Source organism: Panicum hallii, chromosome 1, assembly GCF_002211085.1.
Source record: "Panicum hallii strain FIL2 chromosome 1, PHallii_v3.1, whole genome shotgun sequence".
Lineage (NCBI taxonomy): Eukaryota > Viridiplantae > Streptophyta > Magnoliopsida > Poales > Poaceae > Panicum > Panicum hallii.
The window spans coordinates 32,888,615-32,907,747 of record NC_038042.1 but is presented as its reverse complement, the minus strand read 5'-3'; the positions used below and the strand labels follow the sequence as shown (position 1 = coordinate 32,907,747).

Below are 19,133 nucleotides of genomic sequence, written 5' to 3'. Positions count from 1 at the left end.
TTCTCTTTTCAATTTTTTATTTTCAAGCCAAACACACGGTGGGCGCCAAACCGTTGGGGATGTAAGGCCTCCAAACAGCGAAGAGAGAGAGAGGGAGGTATGAAGAGTGAAAAGTAAGAGGTATGAAGGTCCAAAACCAAAAGGGTATGTGTGAATGCTAAAAAAAATCCCCCTTCTAATAACCTCCTAGGTCCTTTATACAGAGGAGCAAGGGTGCTAATTTATACCCAAATTCTTGATAGATACAATATTTGCATTTAGACTCTTAGAACTTTGCATGATGCTTATTTCTATATGGCTGGACCATTCCCCCGACACACAGTTCTTCAACACACAGTTCTTCGATTTGTAAAAGTACCTGCTCTAAGGCTATCTCCAACCGTCGTTCTCTGTATCCTTCTCGATATCCTTCGTTTATAGAATTCTCTACAAGATTCTCTCCTCTATATCTCATTTCTCTCCAACAACGTTCTCTAAATCTCGTTCTCTATACATTAAACCCTATATTAGAAACGTATTTTGTTCCAAATTTTTGTACGTACGTATTTATCATACCTCAAATGCTATAGACATATTTTATTTTTATTTAATTCAGTGTTTAAAACGTAAAGAAAAAATAGAGAAGAGAAGAGAGAATCTCTGTAGAGGAAACCTGTAGCGTTCTCTATTTTAAAGGACCATTTAAAGAACGCTGCTGGAGTAATAGAGAACGAAATCTTCTCTATATATAGGGTACAGAAACGGTTTAGAGGGCACCGTTGGAGACAGCCTAAAGCCTCCTCCAGCGGTGCTGAGACGCTCTCAGCTGACAAGGATGTGAGAAATAATAAAGAAAAGAAAAATGAATGCATCCGCTTCTTGATTTCCACGCTGCATCACTCTGCGTCTGGAAAAGCATACTAAGAGCTAGCGGCGAGTTACTCACTGGCGCAAGAATTTTGCTGATTTCTCTCTCCACCAACTCTGTGAAAGCCAACGATATGGCTACCCGTTGGACAAGGGCTAAAGGTGCTCCAGCGGAATATCAGTATTATTGCTCCGCCGCGCAATTAACACGGACCCACCTGTAAGCGAGTGGGTCCCTCGACCGCCAGCTGGGCCCCATAGGAAACCCTAAATCCCCTTCTTCCGGAATCACTACGCCTGCTGCGATCCGCGGGTCTGCCTCCCTCCCGGCCGCCGGCGCGATGCGGCGCTTCCTCGCCCACCTCCAGCGCCATTCCCACATCGTTCTCCCTCCCCCGCCTCGTAAACCCTCCCCAACCACCACCATCCCCTTCCTCCTCCCCCGTCGCCTCCTCTCCGACGACGCCTCTCCCCCCGCCGCAGCGCCGCCGCCGCCTCCTCCGCCCTCCGCCAACGTCCCTAACCCAGGTACTCTGTTCGTCACTCCCCGCACTTCTTGATCCAATTGGCGAAGGAAAACTGCGAAGTCCAACTTCAAGGGGCAATTATTTGCGATGTTTTCCGGACTCGGGTATGACCTTTGTGAAATAGAACTCGAAGTGTCCACGCCGCCCCTTGCACACCACCTGCTCGACCGAATGAGCCACCCGAGGAAACGCTCTTTGCAGCAAGCATTTCGTACTTTCTGCAGTGAAATGCAGCTTTTGGAAGGGCACTGCCATGCACGGCAATTCTTCGATGAAATGCTGCGGCCAAAAACTGTGTGCCAAATTCATGCACGATACCTTGGCTTGCAGTTGTATAGCATACAGACCAACAAATATCAACAGTAAATGTTCCTGTTGACCCGATCATACAATGCCTCTAATTGCAGAGTTGAAGAAGAGGTTGGAGACGTACTATGGGGTGGATGAAGAGGTAGAGTTGCCATCTGTCGCCGAGGCAGTTCTTGGGCGGAAGCTCGCTGATGTCCACAGTGAGACCGATGATGACCTTATTGAGGAGCTACGCAGTAAGCCGCTCCCTGAGGTCCGTGACCGTGATTTTGAGTCCGACTTTGAGGAGATGCATGATACCGATGAGGAGCTAAATGATCTCTACAATGCGAGTGAGTATGTTGAGAAGAAGATCAAGAGTGATGAGTTCTTTAATATGGATGACACCAAGTGGGATGCTATGATCAAGGAGGCCACAGATAAGGGGCACCTCACTAACATGAAGGAGTGCGAGGATATCCTCGAGGACATGCTCCACTGGGACAAGCTACTGCCTGGTAAGTTGGGCTGAATGATCTTTCTCTTTCTAGTATAAACCTTTAGCAAATGCAACAATTGAATGATTATCTTGAACAGAAATTAGTGGATACAACATGGAAGTAAAGGATGAATCATGGTTGTTTTCTACAAAAGTATTGATATTACATAGGATTGATTTCACCCATTGGTTCTGTAATTGTTATATTCTGAAGAATACCTTTTCATTTATATAAATTGAATTCTGTTGGATGTTTCAATTCCTTAAAATCAGGAAATTTCGATGACATTGATTGGATATTATTGTACTGAGATCCATATGTTATCTTGTAATTTAGTTTGGCTTTTATTCTTAGACTGCTGGATATACAGTATAGAATATAGATGGACTTTGCCATCTGAATTTCTTTGTAACTTAAACTGCTTTGCAGTGAATGTATTCATCAAATAGCAATTTCCAGTTCCTGTTTCTTCGGCTAATAAATGCAGCTCTGTTTCAAAAGGCGCTCCCTAGGTGCTAGGTGGAGTAACACTGCCTCGCCACCACCTAGGCCATTTTTTCACCTAAACAAGTTTTGGACTTGATTTCTATATGAAAGTGAGCTCAACGAACTGTGGTCATGGAACTCATTGGTGCATGATAATATCAAAAATTTTGTCTTACTAATTATTATGCAATATTTCCTCTGTGTAACATGGCATTACTCTAGCCACCTGCAAAAGGTACAAATGCCTAATCACACCTAGGCGTTAGGCTGAGTCTCATCGCCTGCCTAGTGCCTAGTGTTTTTTTTGGAAACATTGAGATGTAGCTGTAGCTAAGTTTGAGAAATGTTACCCTAGAAGAGTACTGATGCTTCATTTTGTTTATTTTGACCTAGTGAGTGTTTTTATTATTATTGTCTTGCTTGCAAGTTGCAAAGGAAAAAAGTGAATGGTTTAATGGTCTGGTAGAGAGATTTATGCCTGTTTTGATTAAAGGGAAGAAATCAGGATGTTTTTGCCGTCGCCCTGACCTCTATCAGGATATGTTAGTGTGTCTATGAACTATGTTGACACCTACCATTTTGAGCCGAATTGTATGCTGCAGAATTTATTATGCTGGGCATTGTAGCACAGAACGTAGTGATTTGTTTATTTAGTAGCTTTCTTCATTTGATTCATTTTGTGTCAGGAATGAGGTCAACTATCTGTAGATTCTTCCCTTGTTAAATGATGTTAAACCTGTCCACGTGATTCTATTTCTTAGCTCATTTTGGTGTTTGACCTTGATAATTTGAACTTAACATATAATGAACTTTATATATTGAATTTTGCATCAGTTATTCAGTAGTTAGTCCGGAACGAAGAGATTCGAGATAGGGTAGGGGTGGCACCTATCGAGGAGAAGGTGATTCAACATCGGTTGAGATGGTTTGGACATGTACAACGGAGGCCTCCCGAGGCGCCGGTGCGTAGTGGAGTTTTAAAGCGTGGCGATAATGTAAAGAGAGGTAGAGGTAGACCTAGACTAACTTGGGACGAGACGGTTAAGAGAGACCTTAAGGAGTGGAATATCGCTAAGGAATTAGCTATGGATAGGAGCGCTTGGAGATTAGCAATTAACGTACCTGAACCGTGACCTTTGTTACTTTTTGTTTAACCCCTAACTCTTCCTTTGGCTTGTGCCCTTTTTGTGTTTCTTATTCTAAATAAATGTTTTCTGTGGGTTTCATCTCTAGCCTACCCCAACTTGTTTGGGACAAAAGGCTAAGTTGTTGTTGTTGTTGTTGTTGTTGTTATTCAGTAGTTAGTACTTAACCCAAATGTGGCTTAATGAATCTGATAGCAACCAAAATGGATGCCAAAGGTAATTGTGGTGTTCCTGTGTCCAGTTGGGATACACATAATTTAGTTTGGTATCTCATTAGCTCCTTCAGATTTCAGCTAGATTGGTATGCAAGCTCCTCCTTTGAGGTGTTATATGTTACAATGTTTATGGAGTCATGGTCTTCAAGTAGTAGGTTGGTGCATTGTTGGATAACCAGGCTAGCCAGCATCTGCAGCAGTGCCATGACCATGCTATCCTGCTCTTCATTGTTTTCAGATGGTACAATGTGGCACCCTCTGCAATTAGATCACATGCATCTGCCTGTACTCTTATGTATGGTAGATCCAAAATTTTTTATGGTAATCACATCAATCAACAATGTATAGATGCAGGAGACAGTAAGTATAGTTGCAAACAGTTGGAACTTCATATGGATCTTAAAAAACATAGCTAGAAACAAATTGAGATTTTGAACTTTTAGCTAGGTGTGGACCAAATAATCAAGTCTATCACCATGAGATACATTGGACTTGCTATTACAGAAGTTGGCATTTGTCCAGGTTGTACTTTGTGGAAACAAGCGTATCTTGTCAATAGAATATGCATCTTTGACTGAAAAGGTTTCCTTTCCTTTTGGTTTACATGCTATCTGATTTCTTTCCAGTAGGGATGCTATGATACAAACAGCCTAATTGTCTTTGTGTGCATGTTGAGCATCTTGGTGTGAATTTTTATTTTTGCTCATACAATGTAATACAGCTATGTACTAGTAATTATTTGAGTAGAATAGCTAATGCTCTGTTTTTCTCATGTTTCTTTAAAGTAGTTGTTATATTACATATATTGTATGTTTTTCAAATTTCACATATTAAATACAGATGAGATTAAGCAAAAGGTGGAGACCAAATTTAATGAGTTGGGAGACATGTGCGAGAGGGGAGAGATGGAACCTGAGCAAGCATATGACTTGTTCAAAGAATTTGAAGATAAGATGGTTGCTGAGTGCACAGAACTAATGGAAGAGGAGATGCCAACTGATGCTGATGAACTTACTGAAACAGGAAGTAAGAAAATTGAGGTAGATGATCCACCTGGCGATGGACCTGTTCTAAGGTGGGAATCACGGATTGTGTTTGCTCCTAGTGGTGATGCATATCATCCCAAAAACAGAAAAGTCAAACTCAGTGTAACTGTGAAGGAATTGGGACTTTCACGGCATGCTTTACGTCGGTTGCGTGAAGTTGTTGGAAAGAGGTATAATTCTGGGAAAGATGAGCTCACAATAACCAGCGAAAGGTATGGTGGATTCCCTCTTTGCACATTCAAATTAAGATTATGAAATGATGTGATGCTTGACATCCATCACTAAAATTGCCAATGAAGTATTGCTCCTCTTATCAGTATTGGCCCTTTTTAATACAACTAGTACTACTATGTTCATTGAATGTTGTGGTTGTCCACCCAAGAAATGTGGTATGGATCCTAATCCAGGTTGCAAGTCAAATGTTTGTCTAGAATCTAGATGATGGTTGTAACTTAATGATTGCATTTTCATTATCTAATCATCAAATAAAATGTGGAATTTTAGATAAACATATTTTCTCAAAGCATCAAATTTCCTTTGCTAGGTGAAATATTTCTATTCTGATACTCTTTTGCTTTCTGGTGGCCATTTCAGACACTTGTTTTTGTCTTGGTATAATTATAACTTGATGAAATTAGCATATGTATATTAGTACAACTTTCTTATTTTACATGATACACTGGACACTAAGGATGGCCAAAAGTTGCGGACAACAAACAAAATTATGATGGATTTTGGGTGAAGACATAAGCATTTAGTGGTTTTCATGCTATGTCATCTTGTATTGCAGCATTAGTTTTTATCAAATATATTAGTATGAATAGTAAAATGTGGTGGTGTTGCGCTTGGGTGGTCCACGATGAGGCTTAGGAAGGCTTCATCTTCCATTCTTCCACCCACAACAATATTGATCTCAGTACTTCAAACTCATTCTCTGTTTGGATCCCTAAATGTCTAGGTGAGGATACTGAGCTCCAATTAATGATAATATGTGTGTATTTCTAAAACTGCGTGATATTATTTGTGGCTCTGCTCCATACTCATAGAACCATCTTGTTCTCCGGGATGATAGTCTAATCTCTGCACTTTAATTACTTTGGCAGGTTTGAACATCGGGAGGAAAACAGAAAAGATTGCTTAAGGACACTATATACTCTAATAGAAGATGCAATGAAAGCTGATAAACTTGTTGAGAATGCCAGAAATGCTTATGTAAAAGGAAGACTTGAGGCTAATCCTCAATTCATGGAACGTTTGAAGAGGAAGACAGAGAAATTGAGGGCAGCTGCATAAGGCGTATTATGGAGCTCCTCGTTGGAAGAGTTCCCCCTTTTCCTTTATCAACATGATGGCTGTTCTACTTTCTCATTTTTACTGTTGGCTGTACCACAAAGAGGGAAAAGAATATGATGTTTTCATTTAGCTTTGCTGTCTTTAATTGCTTGGACTGTTGCGTAGGGGTATTCTTAGTTGAAACAATATTTTTTTTGAACTCACCATGCCCAAGCTGATCAGTTTGCTCGAGAGCTTTCTGAGCAGATCATAACTTGATCATCTCGAATAACAAAGTCAACAAACATCTCCAGTCTACGCTTTTTTTGTTAAAAACTTTTGCTCCTCCCTTAATTGAAGATGCTTAATTTCTTTAGTTTGCAGAGGATAGTAACTACCAAAGTATAAAATCTGGTAACAATATGTCTGTGTATTCAACTTTGATGATGTCACAGATTCGAGGCTGGGTGGAATCTGATCCTACTTGCTATGCGACTGGCTCCGCGCATGAACAAGCTTATCTCGCCTAACCAAATTTATTTTATCAAGAGACGCCACATCCATGATAATTTCATGTTGGTCTGCAGTACATGCTGTTTCCATAGGAGCAAAATGCCAATGCTATTCCTCATGCTTGACATTACAAAAGCTATCGACTCCTTACCAATGCTGTTCCTCAAGCTTGACATCATAAAAGCTTTCGACTAGGTACGCTTGGACTACTCTATACGTCTACATCCCACATATTACTCAGCGGGGCGCCGGGCGAATTAATCAAGAAGGGGGATCCGCTCTTGCCCCTAATTTTTGTAATTGCCATTGATCCGTTGCAGAAGCTTCTAGATATTGCAACTGAAAAAGGTTTCAATGCCAAGCTGCAAGGTAGAGCAGTGGCCGAGGATCTTCATCAAGCCAACAAAGGACGGATGTCTCAACCCTTGTGGATCTTCTAAACAAAATCAGCGACGCAACGGGATTCAAGACCAACTTTCAAAAGTCGACTGTCGTTCCCATTTGTTGTGATAACTTGGCATTGGACCAGGTGCTAGCAGACTTGCCGGCCAAAAGATCTCTCTTCCCCAATAAATGCTTATAGGCCTCCCTTCTCAGCACAAGACGACTCCAACGGGTTGATTTCCAGCCGCTAGTTGACAAAGCCGGAAACAAATTCTTACATTGGAATGGGCAGAATATCGATACCAATGTTGTAAATAGCAGACTATGAAGTTTAACGGCAGCCTTCTCTAAAAGCTATAGAAAGCTATAGCGGGCTATAGCGAAAACTAAATCATTTAGCGGAATGATAAAATAATCAATAATCACATATAAAATTATAAGTATTATTGGTCTAACACCAAAAACTAAACTCTAACATATCTCTTAACTGTCCAACGGTGCCCATGCTACGTTGTCTAGGGCCATATTACGTTCATTTAGTTATATCGATTCTTTTGACTGCATCTTTGAGCGAATTACACCACTAAAATCTACTAGCAACTTGACATTTAGTGCTGCTAAATGTCGCAAAAGCCACTTTAGCGGATATTTAGCACTGCTAAATCTCATAAAACCCATTTAGCGGATGTAGTGGACAAATGTTGTATAGTACAACGGTAGATCTCCTAAAAACCTAATAGCAGGCTATAGCAAAACTATAGCGGGCTATTTTCAACATTGATGGATACGGCTGACTGCATGACCCTGGTAAAACCGTCGTCACTCAAGACTTCCAAAGCAGTGCTCAAAGAGATAGACATGGTAAAAGCAAGTAGTTCCTTTGGGCTGGCATAGAAGCACTCATGGGAGGGACATGCAAGGTGAATTGGCCACATTCAGCTAGGCTAGTCACCTCCGGTGGTCTTGGCATCTTTAATCTAGAGAAATTTGTAAGAGCATTGAGACCATGGCGGCTGTGGCGCGAGTGGGATGAAGAACAGTCGAACAGAAGATGTGTGGTTGCCCGGACATCCCGTGTAATAATACGGACAAGCAGCTTTTAGCGGCAGCTACTTTTATCACGGTGGGCAACGGCAGAAAGATCTCCTTCGAGGCTCTAGCATAATGCTTGGGTCCAGGGGCAACGACCATGCATGCGACCTCGCATCTAACCTTTTTCCACTTCTCTATACTACTTAAAAAAACTAATTGGGAAATAAATTTTTAGTGCCACCCTCGCTATCCCGCTTGGTCATCCTGCCGATATTCAACAGCAGCCCTCCTATTCCCGTCGGGGCACCAACCAACGATACGCCGTAACAATCACGTCCCACACCCGCACTTCTCGTTGGCCTGCCGATTTTCAACAGGAGCCCTCCGATTCTGTCGTCAAAGCAATGAACGATACGCCGTAAAAATCTCACTCATGCCGACGATCCCGTTTCAATCTCCTTCCTTGAACGTTGCCCTTCCTTTCTCTCCAACACATGGTTCCCTCAACCTCGCAGCTCGCGCCCTTCCGATCTTCCCCAACGTTGCCCTGGCGACACCCATGGCCACGGCTCGGGACCGCGGTGGTGTTCGCGTTCTAGCCCACAACGACGCTCTCTAAGACAACACATGGCTCTCTAATCATCTACGTGCGCGTGTAGTGCTGCTGGTGCCCCTGGATCAGACTAGGAGGGACGGGAAAGGTGTTCTCACTGGCGACCTACCTCTCACGTCTCGGCGGCATTCTGAGGAAGAAGACAAAGATGAAAGGGGTGTTGCAGTGGATGGCTGGTGATCTGGTGGCTCAAATAGGTTGGTGGGTTTCTGCTGAGGTTGTGGGTGTAACGGATTCAACGGTGGTGGCTCAACGGCCATGAATTTCACTAGAGAAGCAACACAGGTGGTGGGAAGCAAAAAAGGTGGGAGAACGAAGAAGATGACCTGGGCGAGGTATTTATTCAAAATTTTACTACCCCGGAGCTCACCACCTCGTACTTGTTGGCTTGCCTATGTCCTTGCTGCAGATCTACTTGTGGATCGCTCGAATATTACCACCATAGTTGAGGGGTGGGGCGGCGGCGAGATAAGGATGAGCCCAGTTCTTAATCGCCCGAGTTCATTTCTGAACTTTTTGAACCCGAAACTTTGAACCCATTGATCTCCAAATTTCATATCTTAACCTTGAAATAGGTCAAAAGCACAGTTTTATAGGGGACATTCCTCTCCAATTTTCATGTTGATCATTTCTTCTAATTCTACCTAGTTTTGAAACCAAATCACTCTTAACCTTAGGGTTTTGGCTGTTTGTCATAGTTCTTCAGGCTTTCAGTGTTTTTATTCAAACCAGCTTGCCAGTCTTTTCCAGAGAAACAAACGGCACATTCTTATACTCCAACATCCCTCCTCTCAGCAATGTACTTGTTATCCAAAGTTCACACATGAAATCTCATTTTTAAAGCTTCCAAAGTTAGCACTTTGTCATTACATACCCAGACTTAGAATCTTTCTAAGTTTTGAATATACCAGCATTTTTTTCAAACATTTTAGGACTTCAAATATGTCCAGAACATTCTTCACTCAATTTAACTTGGTTCAGTTGTGAAGTACATACTTTCTACTACATTTTTCATGTTGACCAAAAGTTGACTTGTTTAACCAGATTGTAAAATAGAAGTGGCTCAAGATGGCTAGTGAAACATATACATGATTTCATGTAATTGAGTCAATTCAAACTCTTTTCCTTTGAATTTCAACTCCAAACCTCATATTTGACACTCTTCCTTGAGTTTGTTACATCAAAATTCTCAAACTTTTCAAATTTGGATAAAATTTGACCTCTCTTCTTTTCTTTTTCTTTTTCATAACTTTAACCCTAGTTTCTTAGGGTTAATCATGCTCATCAATAGGTGGGTTGCACACTAGGTCACGCACTTGATTCCTTATTTGAATGACTGTGTTCAAACATTATTTATTTATTCCCTGACATATGTTCTCGAACATTTTCCTTTTGAACATTTTCCTTTGTTCTCGGAACATTTTCTATTTTTATGGATTTTTTTACTTCTTATTCAAAGTGAACGTTTAGAATATTTTATTTGTTCCAAAACAACTTTTATTTTTAATCTGCAACAATTGTTCAAGATTAGTAATGAAATTTTTCTAACTATAAAGCTAATCAAATATATTCAATTGTAGTATTATTTTAAAGATATCGTCACAGTAAATATTATGGTAGAATCGGAATTTTATGTTGGACAGATGGTTTGTGGCTTATGTCCTTTTGTTTTCAAATTTAGATTATATTTTTTTAACATTTGTATGTTACTTTTTCTTCTTTTATTAGCCACGTGAACTTGCTCAACAGTGGACCGGCTGGCTTTTGCGACAGCAATTCATCCAATCAGACGCCGGCTCTGCCCTCCCAATATTTTGGAAATTGCGATCTATCATCCGGATGATTTTCCATTAAGTTAAGGATCACTTTTGAGTTCAATAGAATCTTGACGTGTCACAAAAATAGCAAATATAAAAAACTGATTGATACACCAAATAATATCACTCAAAACAAACAACATAGGACACCAATAAAAAATTGAATGAGAATGAAAACAGAAATCACTCAGATTTCTTCAAACAAGAAACAATAAATAAACAATGCTGGCGATATGCTTCTTGCTGTGCATACGGCCATGCTCAGCACCCTCAGCTCAAGTAGTGGTTCATGACCGTGCTTGTCTATTCACGCTCAAGTGGGGCGGGGTGAGGGTCGTGCTCTCGGCTACCTCATGTCCGGTGATGGCATGAGAATTAAGAGGATGACGCGCTGAACCTCCGTGTAACGTGCACGTGGCTCCGCTCCAAGATCATCATCTTCACCACGCTGATCAACCCATTGTACAATCGCTATGCCAGAAATGCTAATTAGTGAGGCGCCCAAAGGGTCATTAGTGACGCGAAACGCGTCACTTTTATCGCGTCTATGATGTGAAGATATTAGTGTACGCATCACTGATGTCACGATAGATGCGTAACAAGAAAACGCGTCACTGATGTGAAGATAGCAGCGACACATAATGAGAAAACGCGTCACTACGTGAAGATAGCAGCGGCGATATTGAGAAAACGAGTCACTGATAACAATTTGCAAAAAAAAAAGAAATCTAGATCCATGGTGTAAGTTTCTCAACCCCATGTTTCACAAAATGGTACATTTCAACCATTAAAAGACTCCGCACAATGATGTTAAAGAAACAATAAAAAGGTCTGAAAATTGATCTTACGTAAGACTTCTCATGATCAAAATGCATAAAAGAAATGGTTCACAGTACACAGGAATTTTGATTACAGTCTGCTAAATTGTAAGCGATTACATAGTGTATCCACCAGACCAATCAAAATGTGATGGTTGCTTTATAGAATAAATGGCAATACATATACCTCCTAGCTACTTTCTTTCCTCTCAGCTTAATGTCGGCGAACTGCTCCTAGGCTACAACATAACAGCATATTGTTAATTGAAGACATAAATGTATGTAAGAAATGTCATTCTTCTCAATTTCACCAAAACAGCAGGGAGTTGTTAAGTCTAGAGGTGCATAGCATACATAGTGGATGATCTGCGGTGGCTCGGATACTCTAATGAGAACCAGTTTAGAAACTTCAGTTCTGAATCCTACTACTCTGAAGCATGTGTTTCACAAAAATGTGGTAACTCAACTTTTTACACTGGCATGGCTAAATTAAAATTGTGCACAGCCATGCAGGCAAATATACTTACTAGTATGTAAACCTGCTGTCAATGAATATGAGAATAGCACCTTCAGCAGTATTACCATTAGGACAACCCAACTATTGATTGTGATTAGAAGGTTTGGTCCTCAGTATTATCAGCACGAAAATGTGGAAACTCAACTTTTTAAGGAATAGTAATATGTCTAACTAGCCTGTTCAGGAAAAAGAAGCTAGCAGCTCCTCTCACGAGTCATCAAACTGTATAAGGACACATTGCGAAGCCAAGGCATACCATTTATTTTTGAAGCTACATATGTTACCTTGCCCTTCTTGTCTCCACCAATCTCAAAATGCTTGCACCTGTGACACATTGCAGCCCTCATCCTCATTTGCCCAACTCAATCGATTTGTCTCCCCTGCCACAAATAACCAGTTAACTACCATGAAGATAAAATGCAACAATAATCTTTTTTTAACACACAGCAACTATCATATATTAGATTGATAATCTACTTAACGATAAAAAAATCCTAAATGCTAAAGATGCAGGCATATGGAAAATCCTATATCGATAATCCACTTAATGAAAAGAGAACATAAGCCCCTTCTGTGCTTAGAAAAATATCAGGACAGACCTGAATGAGATTCAAAGATTAGACAGACAGTTACGGCATGAGCCCACTGAATCCCTAGTGCAGCAACAAGATGAGAATCAAACCTTTCCGCACAGTTATTACCATCCTTTCTGTCCACTGCAGATGATTTTGACAGATACTTAAGTTCAGTTCGACAAATTGTCTAAAACATAGCTGTTATAGGAAAAAAGTCCAAACCTACCAAGGAAAAACAGTAACCATCATTATTACCTTGGTTGCGTACTTGGTTTGTAACCACAACTGGAATTCTTGAGAACTATGCTATAGACCTACACAAGGAAAAAAAAAAGAGAGGAAACAAAAGGTATTTTAGCAGGATGAATATTGGTAAACTAAAACAATATAAAATTGTGTGAGCATTAAGAGACTGGGAGACACACTTAAGAAAAGAAAGGGTCCATCTTAAAGGGTGTTGCCTGAAACCTGCTGTAGTCTTCTTATTTTCCCTGTTACAGACAGGATGTAATAGAGAATTAGTTTTCCATCAAATGATAGCATAAATATTCAGGAACTATAAACTTAGCTTATGTAAAAACCTAAAGCCTACACATGTGAACTGCTCCAAAACATAGCAAGCATTTGAGGTGTAGCAGGCAGTGAGATGGCACAGAAACTAGTCCATTACATAGCGGTCGTGGCTCTTGTTTTGCTACAACAATAGTCAAACATACTTCAATCTGAAATTGGATCTTTTGACGATCTGGTTATCAGCGAAAGAAGATACTTATACATTTTGACGATCTGGGGTTTTGAAAGTTTGTACGTGATCCTCGTAAACCTGTGTAATTAGTAATGTATTGATCTGTACAAGGAGCAACCAAACATATCAATATTCTATTTAATAACCTTTGTATACATGCATTCAGTTAAGAACTGTAAGTAACATGAGCTCCAGACGTTACATTTATGGTTAACCCGACGGAAAAAATAAGAGTTTCAATTTTAAATTAATCTGAAAATAAATCATGACCACGATGAAAATTGCGTACAGAAAATGGACATATCTAAACATGCTCATCATGTGATTTAAGATAAAACATTGCAGCAGCAAAAACAACCCTAACCAGATCATACTAGGTATGAAAGATATAGTTAGGGACAGAAAACCGTACGTTTCGAAATAACCGGGTAAAGAAGACGACGACGACGATCAACACCTCCGCGCGCTTGACGACGATGAGTCACGCCCCACTAATGAGGAGGAAGACGAGCCGTGGCGACGAGGACGCAGAGGACGGCGATGTGGAAGCGTTCGAACAGTCGCACAGAGCGCTTCCCAAAAACCTTGTGGCGGCACCCGCGCGTATTTATAAGGAGCGGCGGCGGCGCAGCAGGCAGGTTGAGGCGTGTTGTGCGTCTTGTGTGTTAGATTTTTTTCTGTGTGGCGGCACCCGCGCGTATTTATAAGGAGGAACCGCTAGGGTTTTTGGCGTCCCAAAAGCCAAGTCGGTTACGAGTTCCCAAAATTCCGTCGAAGTGGCAAAACAAATCTGCAAAAAGAAGCCACGTGCCCGGCCCGGCGAGGCGAGCGAGCGCGTGTTTTTCCTTCTTCCTCTCACCCACACTTGCAAGAGCATGGAGGGCATCCAACTATTTAAGTTGGATTTCCTCCACCTCCACTAGCAAGGTGGGACTAACTTGTTGCCATGCACATTTGCACTAATGGACCTTTGAGATTTTATTGGAATTATTTGAATTTACATGGGCTGGACCTAAATATTGCAACATAACCAAAGGCCAGAGCTAAGTTAGATAAGAAGTTCTGGCTTATGCCTTGCTGTACAATATATGTTCCATGCATGTATGAAACACACATATAGAAAGAATGTGATAGATAAGCAACTAGAAAATATTTGGGACATATATCACTTGGCTCGAACCTAAGAGGTTCTGACTTATGCCTTGCTGTACAGGTGTACATGAATAGCTAAATCATTTTGTATTACAGCATGTGGCCTGGCCTATTCATAGTACTCAGATTTTTTTCCAGGGAAACTGATATTCCATTGGACAGGGCCTGTCTAATTGATTTAGTTGTTATGTCAGGCAAAATTCAGGAAGAAGTCAAAGCAAACGATAAAGGAGTTTCTGACTGGAATTCAGAAATTACTTTGAAAAATCACCAGCCAATTCTTCTGGTAGTTTTCCTGACCTCCAAAGTGGAGCATGATTTAATAATTGTGGAATGAAGAACTCCATAATATTAGTGAATCCCAATTCTAAAAGTTTTTGCTAATTCTGATACATGGGAAAAATATTCACATGTGCATGAAACATTATCAAAATATTTCCACAGCACAGCAGAAGATCCGATAAGCATCAAAGATGGATTAGTTGAACAAAGCGAAAGAGTGGAACCTACCAGCTGAGTATCCGATGAGGAGGATGCCACACGACTTGATGTTCTCTGCGACGCATCAGACGGCGATGACTTCCCCGACCTTATTGGAGCCCGTGAGTGATGACCTCCCGACGTCCCGGCCCACACCGTGCATGTCGAAGGTGACGGCGGGGTACCTGTGGCGACGCGCTCCCCCGTGTACGACTCGTCCCTGAACATTTTTGTTTGATAGCGTTCTAAAACTCTAAGCTATTATTTTATAGTATTGTTATATGTAGTTTCTGTTTTTAAAATTAAATATAAATTTAATTTGATTAATATCCTCTTATCTAGTTTTTCCAATTAAAATCCAATTAGATCTATACGCTGATTTTTATAATTAATGTTAATTTGATTAATATCAACTTAAATATGTTTGTAATTTAATTGGTTAATTCAACACGAATTATACGAAGTTATGCGTTTAACTAGTGTAATTTATACCTAGACAATTATAAATAAAATTAGACTAAGTTCTACTTTATTTTTATAAATGCAAATATAATATGAGCTAATAATAATTTAGATATTTCTTTCAAAATATTCTTTACACCAGTTTTCTAAATTAAAATAAATAAAGCTTACAGTTCTTTTGTCTCTTTATAACATAAATCTTCCGATAGCTGTTTTTTTTTCTATCGTAGCTCCGTTTTCCGCGTTTCTTTCATCCTCTTGACCGTACCAACGAGCCCTATCCTTTAATATGCTCTTTTAAATCTTTCCTTTTGTTTGGTGTATCTGTTCTTACTTATTTTTGTTTGTTTGCTTTCTGGTATGCTTTGGTCCGATGCTTGTGTGACCTTAGAAGGAGCACAATCCAAGAGCTTTAAAGATTTAGAGTTTCAAGAACAAGAGTTGAAGACTCTGAGCAGCTATTCTCTAAAAGAAAGGCAAGTGTTTCCTTGATCATTCTTTTGTCCTAATAATCACAATAAATATAACTTTTTTATATGCATGCATGTGTCCTAATTTTGATGGATTCTAATTAAGGATATGTCTAGTCTTTATGATCATTCCTTGTCAACCTAAGTTTTACCTTTATGTTAGGTAGCTATTGCTTAGTTGCTATAACTGGTTCTGGTTTGAGTATATTATACAACCATGATGACAACAATGATGATATTGCACCTATTTTATCCATGTCCATACTCTTTGTGTTGTTAATCATAAGACAATATGTCTTTATCGGAGCATGGAGAACTACCCAAAAAATCAGTGCAACCACAATACTATATGGCTCTGGTCTTGGCTAATTAATTAGAGACCCTAGCTTATGATAATCTTATCGAAAGGGCAAGAGGGGTTGCATCGTCGGGTATAGCTCGGTCCTCTTGAGGGTATAATATGGTCCTGGTTAAGGCGTCTGCCTTATTAGGAAGAGTTATAACCGTTTTGACTTGAAACCTTAGCGGATTGTCATGAGTTAGGGAATCTTTATAAAGGCCTCATAGTGAATTTCTTGCCACTCACATCGGAAGTGTTTAAGAGGCTAGCTACCTCAGGAAAATTGGGAGATACGAATTGTGGGTAAAGTATACAACCTCTGCAGAGCGAAAACTGATATATCAGCCGTGCTCACGGTTAAGAGCGGCTTGGACCCTCACATGATAATTGAACTTGAAGATGAATTAAATCGTGGACCATGTTTATGGTTATGGTTATGTTTCTGTTATACCTATTCTGTTTCTTTTAATGTAGGTTTTGGTATGAACTTATACCTTAGTAATCAGGTGCTAATAAAATTTGACCAACTAAAATTGTTTATCGTAGTAAGCCAGTCAGCCTTTCCTTAATTTTGATCTTCATGTCATATAATTCCCAACACTTGCTGAGTACCAACCATAAGTGTACTCACGCTTATTATAATTGCTGCTTAGAAGAGAAAGTGATGTGAAGTGTTTTGAAGATGATGTTGAGTTCTAGGCCTACGCAACCCCCGGTCGATTGCCTGTGAAGTTTGGAGTCTTCATTTTCAGGATAAGCTGTATAACTCTTTATAGTCTTTTAATTCTCTTTTCGTGATATTATTGCTGATTATTCAGTGATGAAGTCCCTCTATGTATGAAACTTGATCCTGGCATATATAGTTATGCATTCGGTTTTGTCCTTAAAACCGGGTGTGACAGCCTGGATGAGGCCGGCCGGCCTAGGACTGACGCAACTTCCATAACCGCTTCACCAACTTCATCCTCAGCCCTCCAACACTATAAATAGGGGCGCACATTAACATGTAAAAGACACACGAAGAAGTTCTCTTCACTCATTTCACTTTCTAGTGTTAGGTTTAGTATTCTGGTAGTTAGAGTCGAGTCGAGCTTGTCTCGGGATTTCGGAGTCGTCATCGGAAGTCTGGTATAGCTCTTGTATCTTTCTCTTTGATATTTTATCAATATAATTTATCTTTTTTACTTTTCGAGTTAGCTTTACTTTCCACACTTATTTATCTTTCCAAGTTATCCAACTTGTGTTTGGAGGTTCTTCCCTCTAAGTTAGGCTTTGTTATTTATCTTGTCTTTCGGGATTTTACTTACGAGTTTTCTTGCTCGGATTAGGGAGTTCAAGTTAGTTCTCTAGGTTGAGGGGGATTCTCTTGTCGGCCACAAGAGAAATCCTAGCACCAAGTGCAGATGATGCGAACCCGTTAGGGTTTGTTCTTGATTTTTCGATGAGAGGCATGGGATAACTCGATTGATGGAGGAGACGACGTTCACGGTCCGACTACAGCCTTCCAAGGATGTTGCACCTTAGCAACCGATACACCATCTCCTATGGTTGCCGCGATCTTGTGGAGCACGACACCCGGCCACTAGGGCACTCGTCCTGTAAGCAATCGAAGAACTAGCAAGAATAAATAGAACAAGTACTGAAAATACGAGATGTAATTGAAGGTCTCAAACTGAATCTCAAAATATGGTGGGGTTCCAAAAATAAGTATATGGGCGGCTGGATCAGTATGCGTGCCTACAAGGAAGTAGCAAAAGCTAAACTTGCATCTAACAAAACCCGAGTGCTCTTGACAGCGGTTAAAGGTTATAAAGAAGTGGGAGAATGACCACAAGGGTGCTGGGGTCGTGTTCCAACCCTAGGACGCGTCCGAATTGGACTCAACTTGATACACGGTCCATTGGGCCAAAATAGGGTGACACAGCACCATAGCTGAAAAGGACTCTGTAGTAAATCGATAATTGCGGTTGACTCCAAATAGATATGGAGGTGATTCTAGATCCCTTGGAAAGTAGATTTGATAAGCTTTCTAGAAAGTACTTGAACGACCAAAATGAAGTCCGGATGAAGTTGTGGTGGCCGTCACAAGTCGTGTCTGTCCTGCAGTCCGAATCCAGCGTGCGCGATGCCTCTTCCCTTTTGATCCAATCTGTTGTTCCTGAGTAAAATAAGAGTGCACGTGTCTCCATTGTCTAAATATGATGAACCTGAGCTTAACAGTGAACTTACTTGATGAGTAACCCGACGAGTACCAGCGCGAGTAATAGGATCAAGTGATGTTGGTGAAATAGGTACTAGTGTAGGTGTGGATGTATTGTTGGTGGCGATATCTCATCAGCAGACGTGGTGTCTTGGCTTAGTGTTAGCTTGAAAGTGTGTTCCACCCCACGGAACAATGTGGTAGGCGGCAGGTGGTGGCAGCCTTTTCTGTCCCTTGTAGTCCATCATATTCAGGTGTTTTCATAGCAGTAATTGCTATTTGCCATTGGACTCCCCTCTCACCCCTTTTTTCTGTCCTTCCTCTCTCTGGCCGTCGAAGTAAGTTTTAGGTTTCCGATAACTAGTTAGAAGCAATATTTAGTTTAGTGAGGCTAGCTCGTTAGTTTAGAAGTGTTTTAGGAGCTTTCTCGCTCGTTGTCATCCCAGCTGCTTACCACTCTAAAATTTAGAGTCTCCCGTGTTCATCGTCGCTTGTCCATTATTTTATTATATCTGGCTTACCCCCACTAAGTTAGTTGGTTGATACTTCTGGTTAAGTTTATCATTGTTTCTTAGATACTCTTCAACCATAGTGCTTACCCGAAAAATTTACGATACTCTGGAATATTTCAAGGTAAAGTGTTATAGCGGTGATTCTATATGTTTGCGGAATACATATTCTATTAGGCAT

At 40.5% G+C, this 19,133-nt stretch overlaps 1 protein-coding gene across 1 annotated transcript; it reads left to right on the top strand.

Moving 5' to 3' along the window:
* The first annotated feature begins 1,120 nt into the window (after window positions 1-1,120).
* On the top strand, window positions 1,121-6,641 carry LOC112894935. Its single transcript, XM_025962785.1, has 4 exons — window positions 1,121-1,374; window positions 1,781-2,179; window positions 4,848-5,265; window positions 6,157-6,641. The coding sequence occupies exons 1-4, from the start codon at window positions 1,188-1,190 to the stop codon at window positions 6,344-6,346; spliced, it is 1,194 nt and encodes a 397-aa protein (XP_025818570.1). The 5' UTR covers window positions 1,121-1,187; the 3' UTR covers window positions 6,347-6,641.
* The last annotated feature ends 12,492 nt before the right edge of the window (window positions 6,642-19,133 follow it).